The sequence below is a fragment of the Myxocyprinus asiaticus genome, chromosome 7, assembly GCF_019703515.2.
Source record: "Myxocyprinus asiaticus isolate MX2 ecotype Aquarium Trade chromosome 7, UBuf_Myxa_2, whole genome shotgun sequence".
Lineage (NCBI taxonomy): Eukaryota > Metazoa > Chordata > Actinopteri > Cypriniformes > Catostomidae > Myxocyprinus > Myxocyprinus asiaticus.
The window spans coordinates 12,377,645-12,392,372 of NC_059350.1; the positions used below are offsets into that span (position 1 = coordinate 12,377,645).

General features: G+C 36.1%; 1 protein-coding gene across 3 annotated transcripts in view; it reads left to right on the forward strand.

Moving 5' to 3' along the window:
• The window catches only part of LOC127444421 (catenin alpha-2-like), a 786,240-nt gene that overhangs the window by 249,747 nt on the left and 521,765 nt on the right, over nt 1-14,728 (forward strand). For all 3 annotated transcript variants that reach the window (XM_051703784.1, XM_051703786.1, XM_051703785.1), the window contains exon 7: nt 4,053-4,256. In XM_051703784.1, the coding sequence (XP_051559744.1) occupies nt 4,053-4,256 (204 nt within the window). The remainder of the gene's footprint in view (nt 1-4,052; nt 4,257-14,728) is intronic.

Sequence of the window (14,728 nt, forward strand, 5' to 3'; positions counted from 1 at the left end):
GATGCTCATTTTCACGAAATAAACACCAACAGAACTCTTATGCAAACCATATGTTGAATTCAGCTGTTTCTTGAGACTTAGAGATTTATTTCTTCTCATACAATAACATAAATTCAACGTAAATTACTATTTCATGTCCATTTATTTACAGTTGTGCTCAAAAGTTTGCATACCCTGGCAGAAATTGTGAAATTTTGGCATTGATTTTGAAAATATGACTGATCATGCAAAAAAACTGTCTTTTATTTAAGGATAGTGATCATATGAAGCCATTTATTATCACATAGTTTTTGGCTCCTTTTTAAATCATAATGATAACAGAAATCACCCAAATGGCCCTGATCAAAAGTTTACATACCCTTGAATGTTTGGCCTTGTTACAGACACACAAGGTGACACACACAGGTTTAAATGGCAATTAAAGGTTAATTTCCCACACCTGTGGCTTTTTAAATTGCAATTAGTGTCTGTGTATAGATAGTCAATGAGTTTGTTAGCTCTCACGTGGATGCACTGAGCAGGCTAGATACTGAGCTATGGGGAGCAGAAAAGAACTGTCAAAAGACCTGCATAACAAGGTAATGGAACTTTACAAAGATGGAAAAGGATATAAAAAGATATCCAAAGCCTTGAAAATGCCAGTCAGTACTGTTCAATCACTTATTAAGAAGTGGAAAATTCGGGGATCTCTTGATACCAAGCCAAGGTCAGGTAGACCAAGAAAAATTTCAGCCACAACTGCCAGAAGAATTGTTCCGGACACAAAGAAAAACCCACAGGTAACCTCAGGAGAAATACAGGCTGCTCTGGAAAAAGATGGTGTGGTTGTTTCAAGGAGCACAATACGACGATACTTGAACAAAAATGAGCTGCATGGTCGAGTTGCCAGAAAGAAGCTTTTACTGCACCAATGCCACAAAAAAGCCCAGTTACAATATGCCCGACAACACCTCGACATGCCTTATAGCTTCTGCACACTGTAATTTGGAGTGACGAGACCAAAATAGAGCTTTATGGTCACAACCATAAGTGCTATATTTGGAGAGGGGTCAACAAGGCCTATAGTGAAAAGAATACCATCCCCACTGTGAAGCATGGTGGTGGCTCACTGTTGATTTGGGGGTGTGTGAGCTCTAAAGACACGAGGAATCTTGTGAAAATTGATGGCAAGATGAATGCAGCATGTTATCAGAAAATACTGGCAGAAAATTTGCATTCTTCTGCACGAAAGCTGCGCATGGGACGCTCTTGGACTTTCCAACACGACAATGACCCTAAGCACAAGGCCAAGTTGAGTTCACCCTCCAGTGGTTACAGCAGAAAAAGGTGAAGGTTCTGGAGTGGCCATCACAATCTCCTGACCTTAATATCATCAAGCCACTCTGGGGAGATCTCAAATGTGCGGTTCATGCAAGACGACCAAAGACTTTGCATGACCTGGAGGCATTTTGCCAAGACGAATGGGCAGCTATACCACCTGCAAGAATTTGGGTCCTCATAGACAATTAATCCAAAAGACTGCATGCTGTCATTGATGCTAAAGGGGCCAATACACAGTATTAAGAACTAAGGGTATGCAGACTTTTGAACAGGGGTCATTTCATTTTTTTCTTTGTTGCCATGTTTTGTTTTATGAATGTGCCATTCTGTTATAACCTACAGCTGAATATGAATCCCATAAGAAATAAAAGAAATGTGTTTTGCCTGCTCACTCATGTTTTCTTTAAAAATGGTACATATATTACCAATTCTCCAAGGGTGTGCAAACTTTTGAGGACAACTGTATTTATTTATTTGGTAGGTAGCCATGTAATAAACGGGATAATGTACAGTCATCCGGTCAATATTGCAAAATAAACCCTTTCAGGGTTTGGCTAACTGCACACTATCCGTTGTTTTACATATATAACCTTCTTGTAAATAAGTATAAAGGGATAAAATCAAGTTTTGTCATTATTTCACACTGAATATACTATGTCAGTTAAGTGCATTGGGAAGGCCATTTCATGTTGTCATTACCAGAATGTCACATATTATGAGTCACACTCAGGTGCATCTAATAAATCTGTTCAGTTTATTGAACAATGGCTTCGATCCAGCCACTCAGCATCTTACAGTTTTACCTTTTGCTTTCCATTCAGACATTTCAAACTAGTTTTTGATTTTGCATCTTATTCAAGCTCACAAAAGATGGTAGACCGGAGCCAAAGCATTTATTTGTGGTGAATCTTGATTCTGACACAAACCAAACCAATAAATTTCCACATTCTTAACATTGAAGTGGCCAGGATTGCTGCTGCTTTTAAGTGTTGATCTCCATGGCAACACACTATTATGGGAAAGCTGTTTGTCCCTTCTAATTGCACTGTTGTTAGCTGACCATTCTAGCTTACGGGATCAGCACCTGAAAAAGATGCAAACATCATTTCTTGCCTGTTGATGTGTACAAGACATAGGAAGCCTATGCTGGGATATAATTATTAAAGGAATAATTCACCCAAAAGTGAAAATTGTCATCATTTACTCACCCTCATAGCCTTCCAAACTCATATGCCTTTATTCTTTTTGCAAAAAAAAAAAAAAGAAAAAAAGAAAAAAAAAAAAGGAAATGTTAGGCAAAATGCCAGCCTTAGTCACCATTTTCATTGGATCTTTTTTAACGTGAATGTTAACTGAAGCTGTCAGTCCTTTACATCTCCATTTGTGTTCCTCTGAAGAAAGAAAGTCATATAGGTTTGGAATTACATTAGGATGTGTAAAAAATGACAATTCAGATGAACTATCACTTTAATAACTTCTAGTTCTAAGTTGCAAAAAGTGACTCTCTGAATATTAGTCACCAAAGCAAAGGGCACAGACTCTCGACGCTTCCAGTTCCTCTAAATGCCACCTCTACCTCATCTGCTCCGCCAAAGTCCACAAAATACAAACTGCTGCCGAAGCTGTATTCACATTTAGCAGTAAAACATAATATTGCCACTATCAATATGGTAATTTTCCCATCCCAGCACTAGAGATCATAAAGCCTGTATTTGGTAGCAACTTTTTAACAATATAAAGGAAGGGTGTTCTTGAGTCTTCATCCCGTACTTAAAAGCCCCATTAAATCTCAATGTGTTTGTAACTGAGGCCCTGCAGCTGGCCTTGAAGGTCACCTTACAGCAGCCTCTATATACAGGACTCTCTGAGTGCCTTCAAAAGACCACAGTGGACAGCGCTTGTCTCCTATCTGCTAAACGATAATAACTGCGATCTGATGGGGGGAAAAAAATCGACTTAATGGACATTTTGGTTGACTAAGGCATGTGAAGCATTCCAAAAAAGGAGCTTGTTTGTTTTATATTTAACCCCAACCCTAACCCAAATATTATTTGGTAGTGCTACTATAATAGAGCAATATTCTGTACTCTATGCTGTACTATACTATTACAATATACTTTAGTTGACCTTCTGACCCCCCTGACAAGCTGGTCACAGGAACAAACAAACAGAGTGATCTTATGAAAGTGCCACAGAGCCACAGTTTTTTACACTTTTTGGCAACTCAAACTATGCATTGACCTTTGATGCCAAGGGTAGATGCCATGTTTAATTTAATATGAAACATGACTGAGAGGAAGTGCAGTCTGATCAATATGATGTAGTGTCTTAAGGTTCAATCAGATTTTTTACAACACTTGTTTTGTTGTTATTTGTCTACTGAATTATTTGTTATTATTATTTTCCTAAAGACATTTTTTAAAATGTTTTCTCACCTGAAAATCAAAACCACGGTATACTGCAACATAACCAATTGAACAGACTGTATTTGTATCCCTTACAGCCTTCTTTTCATTTGTCTTCAATGACTAAGGTCTATGGCTTCCTAAACTGGAATAGGAGAAAGTATTGGTTCAATTAAAACAAAATTAAAAATAAATGAAAGAAAGAAAAGTGTAACAATTAATAGTTGGAAAAAAGTTACATACTTCACCTTTAAGATTATAACAAAAGATTATTGCTTCAAGTGTTAGAGCTCAATTCATAACCCTAGTGATCTTTTTCTGTTTCAGAATAAGATCATTTTGGATCCACTTACATTCAGTGAGGCTCGCTTCAGGCCGTCCCTGGAGGAACGTCTGGAGAGCATAATCAGTGGTGCCGCCCTGATGGCCGATTCCTCCTGCACACGCGATGACCGCCGTGAACGCATAGTAGCTGAGTGTAACGCCGTGCGCCAGGCCCTGCAAGACCTGCTGAGTGAGTACATGAACAATGTAAGTGAAATGTCTTCCCACACCTCTTCTAACTTCACTTTCAGATGTACACTGTCATTACTGCAGTCGTCTGTGCTGGAAGTTTGCTTGCTTGTTGTCTAAATATATTTATCAAAGTTTTTCAAAGGACTAATTGAAGCAAGGTACTTTATCCTTTCCTTTCCTGTATTGCTTGTGATTCATCCCTAAGGCCTTACGGCTAGAAAACAAACATTCTCATCAACAACTATGCTTACAGTAATCATACCATTCATGGAGTTGACACATAGTGTCATATACGCACAATATATCTCACATGGGTATTTATTTATCAATGCTGACATGGAACATGCAGAGCATTCTGTACAAACAACCTCAGTGTCATCACGTACAGCCAGGCTTGGGGAGTAACGGATTACTTGTAATGGTGTTAGGTAAACAGGACACAAAAATTAGGTCACTTTAATCTGTTACAGTTACATAAAAACATCACAATCAGATTACAGTTATATTCAAAAAATTGGGATTACTGTCAGAATTAAAAGTTTTAATTTCTGACAAAAGAAATAGAGAATTTTCCTGAAATAAAGTGATACAAGCAACTGTTTGTTTAGAGCAGGGGTCAGCAAACTATGGCACGTGTGCCAGCATTGGCTTGTGGAGGGGTAATCAGTGGCATGCCAGCAACGACGAGAGAGGAGTAGACTATTTTATTTATATAAATTCCACATCTGCATTCCAATCTAAATCTTGATGTAATCGTTCCTCATGATCATGCAGTGTGTTTTCATGAGCTGAATGGGAGGCTAAACAAAAAGTTAAAATGTGACGAGACTGCAGTATACCCGACAGACTCGTGCAGCGCATGCATGCCATTTGCGCATCACAAGCTGGCAGCGCTTCACTTTCGGTTAATCACGCAAGTAAATGTGCCCGCTTTGCTTTAGTCAGGATGCATGGATGACAGCCTACATTCCGTGTTTCATTTGTTTCTTTTTGCTTTCAGAACAACACATCATGTAATAAGGAAAACACCACTATTAATCCTTGAGGACCCCTTCATAAACCATGGTCACACTCAAAATTACATTAAACGATTAAAAGAGTAAACATAAACCTACATTGTTGGGTTCAAAAATCTGAGTCTATTACAAATACAGTTGTGCTCAAAAGTTTGCACACCCTGGCAGAAATTGTGAAATTTTGGCATTGATTTTGAAAATATAACTGATCATGCAAAAAAACTGTCTTTTATTTAAGGATAGTGATCATATGAAGCCATTTATCATCACATAGTTGTTAGGCTCCTTTTTAAATCATAATGATAACAGAAATCGCCTAAATGGCCCTGATCAAATGCTTACATACCCTTAAATGTTTGGCCTTGTTACAGACACACAAGGTGACACACACAGGTTTAAATGGCAATTAAAGGTTAATTTCCCACACCTGTGGCTTTTTAAATTGCAATTAGTGTCTGTGTATAAATAGTCAATGAATTTGTTAGCTCTCACGTGGATGCACTGAGCAGGCTAGATACTGAGCTATGGGGAGCAGAAAAGAACTGTCAAAAGACCTGCGTAACAAGGTAATGGAACTTTATAAGATGGAAAAGGATATAAAAAGATATCCAAAGCCTTGAAACAAGTATCTCTTGATACCAAGCCAAGGTCAGGTAGACCAAGTAAGTTTTCAGCCACAACTGCCAGAAGAATTGTTCGGGACACAAAGAAAAACCCACTGGTAACCTCAGGAGAAATACAGGCTGCTCTGGAAAAAGATGGTGTGGTTGTTTCAAGGAGCACAATACGACAATAATTGAACAAAAATGAGCTGCATGGTCGAGTTGCCAGAAAGAAGCCTTTACTGTGCCAGTGCCACAAATGACAATACCTTGACACGCCTCACAGCTTCTGGCACACTGTAATTTGGAGTGACAATACCAAAATAGAGCTTTATGGTCACAACCATAAGTGCTATGTTTGGAGAGGGGTCAACAAGGCCTATAGTGAAAAGAATACCATCCCCACTGTGAAGCATGTTGGTGGCCCACTGATGTTTTGGGGGTGTGTGAGCTCTAAAGGCATGGGGAATCTTGTAAAAATTGATGGCAAGATGAATGCAGCATGCTATCAGATAAAACTGGCAGACAATTTGCATTCTTCTGCACAAAAGCTGCGCATGGGATGCTCTTGGACTTTCCAGCATGACAATGATCCTAAGCACAAGGCCATGTTGACCCTCTAGTGGTTACAGCAGAAAAAGGTGAAGGTTCTGGAGTGGCCATCACAGTCTCCTGACCTTAATATCATCGAGCCACTCTGGGGAGATTCATGCAAGACGACCAAAGACTTTGCATGACCTGGAGGCATTTTGCCAAGACAAATGGGCAGCTATACCACCTGCAAGAATATGGGGCCTCATAGACAACTATTAAAAAAGACTGCACGCTGTCATTGATGCTAAAGGGGGCAATACACAGTATTAAGAACTAAGGGTATGCAGACTTTTGAACACGGGTCATTTCAATTTTTTTTCTTTGTTGCCATGTTTTGTTTTATGATTGTGCTACTCTGTTATAACCTACAGTTGAATATGAATCCCATAATTAATAAAAGAAATGTGTTTTGCCTGCTCACTCATGTTTTCTTTAAAAATGGTACATATATGACCAATTCTCCAAGGGTATGCAAACTTTTGAGCACAACTATAAACCTGGAAATAAAGTTTAAGGATTTTCAGGTGTGATTCACTGAAAAGGGTTAAATAGTTGATTGGCTTGTGATGCATGAATGGCTTGCACGTGCAGCGCGAGTCTCGTCACACTTTAATAGTGTTTAGCCTCCCATTCAGCTGATGAAAACACTGCGTGATCATGAGGAAGGATTACATCAAGATGTAGAATGGAATGCAGGTGCGAAAAACTTCTTATAAATAAAACAGGCTGCTTCTCTCTCGCTGTTGCTTGCATGCTAGTCATTACTCAGCTCTGCATGATTTAGTCAAATGAAGTATTACATAATGTAAGAAATATTTAAGATCCACACAATTTCGTGATCAGTAATCAAATAAGCAAATTTGTGACATTAACTGTTAACTCATTTTGTACAAAAGGACAGGTTTTCTTTCATTAAAGCACTTTCACATGATGCTCTGTGAAAATTCACATGCAGGATCATGATTATATCATAATCATCGGATTTTGCCCAAATTTTTCACTCAAACTGTTATGCTGATAATATCATTTGTAATGAAAAATAATCGGCACAGCCATTGACCAGGAAATTAAAAAATGGCACTCCATGTCAAAAAGGCTGCCGACCCCTGGTTTAGAGTGAGAGATGCCCTGCACCCAAATATCCATAATTCCCTACTGTATAGTATGCCAAAAACAGAAAGCGAGAAATGCCTGGATGACCTACTACTTCCGACGGGAATCCAAAGTGTGGATTGGTTGAACACTTTCCTATCCCACAATGCATCAGGAGCTGAGGAGATGTCACGTTTTAAAAAATTTATTTATTTTTATTTTTATTATTAACTGTTTGCATGTAACAATACATAACAGAATATATATATATATATATATATATATATATATATATATATATATATATATATATATAACAATACTATACATGTGTACAGACAATTTCCAGAATAATATGTACAAGGGACATAAGGTAATGGCACAAAGGGAAAACAAATTAAAAAAATTTAATAAAGGGAGAAAAACCTTATCCCAATATTGTATCTCTATAATAGACTTCATGATCTTATATAATATCTGGGATGTTTTAAAGCTTTTTTTGTTTCTTTTAAGTTTACACAGAGAATAAGCAAAACCTTTTATCTCAGAGCAAAATAAAATAAAATTAGGTTTAGATGCTATCACTCTGGATTTGTGGATATTATATTTTCCCAACAAGCACATGATTTTGACAGCATTGTCTAATAGAACAGAGCCAGTGTTACAGAATAGAAACTGGACCATTTCTTCTTTGATGTCAATTAGATTATTAATGGAAGTAAAAATAAGTAATGAGATCTCAGTCCAGAGTTTGAATTTGAAAAGGAACATCTAAAAAAATAGATGAGGCAACAATTCAATTTCAGAACCACAAAAAGAACATTCCGGTTGAATTTCCATAAATTTAGATAAGAATAAATTGCAAGGGTAAAAATTATGAAGGATTTTATTATGAATCTCTCTATCCTTGTTTGGTATTACAGAAATGTTATGCACAGTCCAGACATTATGAAAAGATATGAAAGGATAACTTTGTCGCCATAAAACCATTGCTTTTAGAGCAACAATGGTCGTAGATAGTAATGTTTTTCTAATCTGCATGTTGTTGCACTTACAATCTAAAACATCTACTCCTCCTTTCATCAAACAAGGTTGTTCTTCCTTTAGCGGTGAGTATTGTAGTGAGGATTTAATAAGATTAAGATGCTTAATTGATATGCCATTAATCACCCTTGAAAACTCAATACGAGTGACATTAACATTGTTATCTTTGACACATTTTTCGTAACTAATTGGATTCCCGCTATTCTCAGTAAAGTTTGAGATAAAAATAATATTCTTCTCAGCATAAATTTTGTTAAATATGGTGTTGTTTCTATGCAAAACATACTGATTGATCCATACAATACATCTATGTGATGAAAAGTTATGTTTGAAAGCTAACTTCCATGAATCCAATGCTTGCTTGTGGAAATTAGCTAGTTTGATGGGCAAATTGTTACAGTTAAAATTACAACCCCCCCAAAAAATTCAAATATTACAAGTGTTACCATATTACCACAAATGTCAAATATTAAATTTGGAATAAAAAACCATGGAGCATTACCACCTAAAAGGCATTGTTTAACCCAGTTGACTTTAAACACCTGGTTAAGGGTTGTGAAATCTATAGCGTTAAAGCCCCCGTCAGCGTAGTATCTAATCATTGTATTTCTCTTAATATATTCAGTCCAAATTAATTTGAATAAAAGAGTCAAATGAAGCAGCTGTTTTAGAGTCAACATATAAAGATAAGGCAGGATAAACCATTCTTGAAACACCTTCAAGCTTCGAGAGCAGTATCCATCCCTGTATGGTTAGGTCCCTCTGAAGCCATCAATTGAGAATAGTCTTTGTTTTCTGCATTTTAGGAGAAAAGTTGTCATCCAGTCTTTTGCGAGCCGATATGTTGATTGTGATTCCAAGGTATTTCACTGATTGTTTGACTTTCACTCCACAAATAGAAGATTTGTTAGATTCATGAACAGTTAGTATCTCACACTTGTCCCTATTAATTAGAAGGCCGGAAGCTTTTGAAACGATTTCCAATCCATCCATTTTCATCTTTAAGAAAAATACATGTGTCATCTGCCAGCTGACTGATTAAGACAATATTTTCACCAATACTTATACCCTTAGAACTAATACAATTCATTGTATAAAGATTCAATAATAATGCTGCAATCAAAAATAAGAAAGGGGAAATCAGGCAACCTTGTTGTATACCCCTATTAAGTACAAAACGTCTTGAAGTTCCTCCTGCAAGGGCAACACTGCTATTTATACCTTTGTATATAGTTAAAACCATGTTTTTAAATTTTAATCCAAATCCAAATTTATCTAAAGCTGTATATATAAATTCATGCTCAGTAGAATCAAATGCCTTTTAAAAGTCTAGAAACAAAATAATGGCACCGTCTTCAGCATGATCAGAGTAGTCTAGCATATCTAATACAAGGCAAATATTATTTGAGATATGTCTACCCTTCATAAAACCTGACTCCGTTATTGAAATAATTTCTTCCAGACAAGGCTTCAATCTTTTAGCAAAAAGAGAAGTTAATAATTTATAATCCGAATTTAGTAGTGTGATGGGATGGCAATTTTCATTAAAAGACTATCTATATTTGGTTTGGGTAAGAGAGTAATATGTCCTTGTTTCATAGTTTCTAATAGTTCACCAGATCTTAAGCAATCTTCAAAAACAGAAAACATCAAATCTCTTAGATCCTTCCAGAAAGATCTATAAAATTCAAAAGGTAGCCACCAGGGCCAGGACTTTTGTTTAAAGGAGTTTTGGATAATGTATGATCTAACTCTTCTAATGATAAGGGACTTTCACAAATATTTGAGATATGCGGAGAGATTTTGTGTATAAAGCGATCAACTCTGTTGAAAAATATTTCACACCATTCAAAATTGAAAGATGAGGAATAGAGGTTTTGATAGAAATTGGAAATATATTAATTTAAATTGTTATTGTCAGAAGTAAGGATGTTATTTACATTAAAAAAAAAAAACAAAAAAAAACAATACTGGAATTTTTTCACCATATTCGAGCCATTTGGCTCTCACTCTTGTAAAGGCTCCTCACGCTTTTTCTATATACAGTTTGTCAAAATTCTCTTGTAGAACATGCAGTCTCATTTTTTCATTTTCATTAAGTAGCGGGTTTCTGAGAAGATTATTTATTTCACTCAGTATGTCTTTATGAATTTGTGTTTTCTTTTTAGACTGTTCTTGACCATATTTAATTGAAAAGCTTCTACACTCATTTTTTTAATAATTCCCATTTTAAAGATATAGATTCCTGTATATCAGTCATATCTTTGTATTTTTTATGATATCTTGTATTGCTTCACAATGAGGGCTTTGGTCTAAAAAGGAACATTTCAGTTTCCAATATCCTGAATTCTTATTTTTTGCCTTAGCGTTTGAGAGCAACAATAAATTCCAGCATGGTCTGCGAGGTCTATTCGTGATTTTTGTGACATACTGTATGACTTTTAAACCAAGTGAATGAGTCTGTCAAATAAGGGTGAAGAAACCTAAAGGAGTCTATTAGTGGAAAAATTATCACAAAAAGCAGTTATGACAGGATTAGAAACAAAACTAGTTGTCCTTGAAGGGAACCTATCGATGTGGACAATAGGAGCCTCATTGAAGTCTGAAGATTAGTACAATGACAGAATATGAATGAATGTTTTTCACCTTATTCAATGTCATCAGCTGTAAATCTTTTGCCATCAATAATGGCAAAGGGGCCTTTGAATCTAGCAATCTTCCTCTTCTGTCTGGCCTCTTCTACCAGAGGCCATAACTTGGCTCTTGCTTCTTTCACTTACTGTGTGAAATCCTCTGTGATTTTTATTTTCTTTTGCTTGAGAACCTCTGAATTTTTTGCATCGGTCCACAATACCTGCACAATAATACGCCGTGGTTGTATAGACCTATTCCCCTTTTTCGGCCTGGGAACCAGTTGGTGAGCTACATCCACTGAGTTTTGTAGGGAGTCCGCGATGTTAGGAGAAATGCTGGAGAAAAGCTTGATTACTGTCATTTTGACATTTTCATCATCCTGATTCCAGATATTTTCAGAATCAAGCATCTTTGATAAGCCTTGAGTTCATTCTCCCTGCTTCGCAACAACTTATTTTCCGTACTTAATGCTGTTAATTTATTCTCCGCCATATCCATCCTGCTGTTTATGCCACTCACTTGCTCTTTGATTTCTTTCACAGCGTTCTCAACAAACAGCAATTTCTCCAAAAAATTACTGTTGTGTTTCTCCAATCCTGTTAATTGCAGCTAGCAAGGTGTTGTTAGAAACAATCTCGGGCGTATCAATTCTTATTGCTTTTTTTGCTGGGCTATTACCTGGTGTTTCTAGAACTGGCTGGTCTCCAGGCTCGTCAGTGGTTTGTTTCACGTAGTCGTGGATCCGCTTGACCGCTTCCACATCTGTTTCCACATCTGATTTTTGTTGAATATTCTGAGAGTTTACAGTACTTGCTTTCACCCTTCATTCTCAATAAATAGCTAATAAGTGCCCTCATGCAAATTAGCTATTCACAGTTGTAATTGCAAACTCAATAGGAGGGGCTTGATATTGATCCCGTTTTGGTCTAAGCTTAACAAAACATCTATGAAAGATGTCCCACACCTACAAGTTTAAATTTGACTAACCGAAAGCTAAGTTTTGCACAAAAGAAAACTGCACCTCTCAAAAGTTAGATTACTTAAGCATCAATTGGGCCGCCTCCCTGGAGACATCACATTCAAATGCTGGATTTAAAACAAATGGTGGAGAACCGCGGGGCGGAAGGCTGTTTTCAACAGTAAGTGCTGTATACACAAAGAACGTTGCTCATTGTGCTTAAATTGTGCTTGTTTAACCAAACTTGAGTGGATTATTTTCACAGTTGTTGTTGTCACTTCATATATTCTGGTCACATGACCATGCACAAATTCTCGGATGTTAGTATGTCCGAATTCTATTCATACTGCCTCTCGCATACCTAAAGAGTGTACTGTTTTACCAGCCTAGAAGTGCGTTTCTCATCAAATACAGTACATACTGTGACGGTATGTGGTTTTGGATGCAGGGCCCGTTTAAATGCACATTCTCTTTGGGTTCTCTCTCATGACTCACTTGAGTCAGGAGTGCCTCCTACTGTTGCATATGCAAATAACACCTGTCTCACATCAGCACTCTGCTCTCGAGGCAAACAGCTGCTTCATCGCGATGGCCACAGAAGAATATGCATTATTTTCTTGGAAATGTCGACATTATTCGCTCTTTAAAAGAGAAAAGCAAAACAACATTAAAGTTCAGTGGAATTTATGCCTTCCAGCTGTGAAGATGCTCTCATTATCCAAGGACCTGAGAATTTGAAGGTAATAAGAGCCACACAGAAATCACATTAGCTAGGTTAGCTAAAATTAGTTAATATTAAAATGTGTTAAAATGAGTTAGCCTTAGTGCTCAAAAAAATCTTTGGCCCTCATCATTTGGCGGGAACAGGAATAGCTGCCAATACTGACAGGATTTGTGCATCATTGCTGGTACGGCATAGAAATCCCCTGGTTTGCATGGTTGCAAATGCGAACTGTACTATATTAGCCAGGATGTCCTGGATGTTGTTCGTTTCCGTACTGAAGCTGAAATAATGAACCCTCACCCTGGTGAACAGTACTTAAACCTTCATCATTTAAGAAAAAAAGTTTTGAATACAACAACAATACAAAAATCAACTGAAAAAAAAAAAAAAAAACCTGCTATGACTTTCTTTCCTTTTTCACCTCTCATGACTTTGCATCCCTGATCATTATTAACAAATCCAAATTGAACACATAAATGCCAAATTAATGAAAATGTGTTTTAAGTTCTTAGGAAAGAAAGTTCAATAAAGAATGTATCATGATTTTGATAAATTATTGTTGAGAACAGTTCAAATGTCTGGGTGAGTGAGAGACTCTGGCAAATGCAACATGTTCAACACTTGTCACTCAAAACAATTAGGAATAAGTAATTGAAAAGACACACTGAAAGTGTAAATCTGTTTTGATCTATTCTTTAAAACTACATTTTGTTTTCTTTTTGGAATCAATTTTCCCCTTTAAAATCCTCCTTAAACAGAAACAGAAACATAGAAATCAGCCATAAATTGTTAGCTGGTGATATTTGACTGGATCACGAGCAACCAGAGGAAAGACAATAATAACGATGATGATGATAATGTGTTATCTACCCATAGAATACAGTCTTAAGTTATTGTATAGGGAAAATTACAATCACCTATACAAACTAACTGCAATACATGGCAGAATTACACTTTGCAGTGTTTTTGAATCTGAGGTATATCCTGTCAGATTTAATGTTAACCAAGACATAATTCAGTGCATCATTTCTGATTATATTTGCTTCATGAGAAATTTACTTTTTCTATAGTAGATAGAGAACTCAACTGATGTCTTTAAACATACTGAGTTGTTCAACATTAACAGCTCCAAAAGTAATTAAAAGTAATATGATTAAATTTTCACATTGCAGTAATTTTATTACATTACTGATTACATTCATTGTTAAGAAATCAGTATTCTGTAATGGATTACATTCAAATTTAACCCTTCCAACCCTGCATACAACATATATACTGTCTTAGGCTATACAAGGTTGATTAAGTTTATCAATGTAGGATGTATAGTCAGATGATTATTTTATTTTATTTTTTAAACAGAAAAAATCACATGAAACTGACAAGAAATATACAGGTTATATTTCACCCCACAATCACAAGAATAAAAAAGAAAATACTTTGCATAAATAAAACACATTTTAGGGCCATAAATCTAAAAAAAAAAAAATAATAAATAAAAACATTATATATATATATATATATATATATATATATATATTGTCTATTGTGTATTCTATATATACTTTTTTCTTTTCAATATCTATCTATTTTTTATTCAATTTTAATTATTTTTTTAAAGTCTTGTTGCTGTTTTTGTATTGTTGTGTACTGGAAGCTCCTGTCACCAAGACAAATTCCTTGTATGTGTAAGCATACTTGGCAATAAAGCTCATTCTGATTCTGATTCTGATAAATGCAGTAAAAGTATTGCACATTGTTTGTTGCTGTAAACTACTGCATTATCTGATGTTAATAAATACAACCTTACTGTAACGTGTAATCAG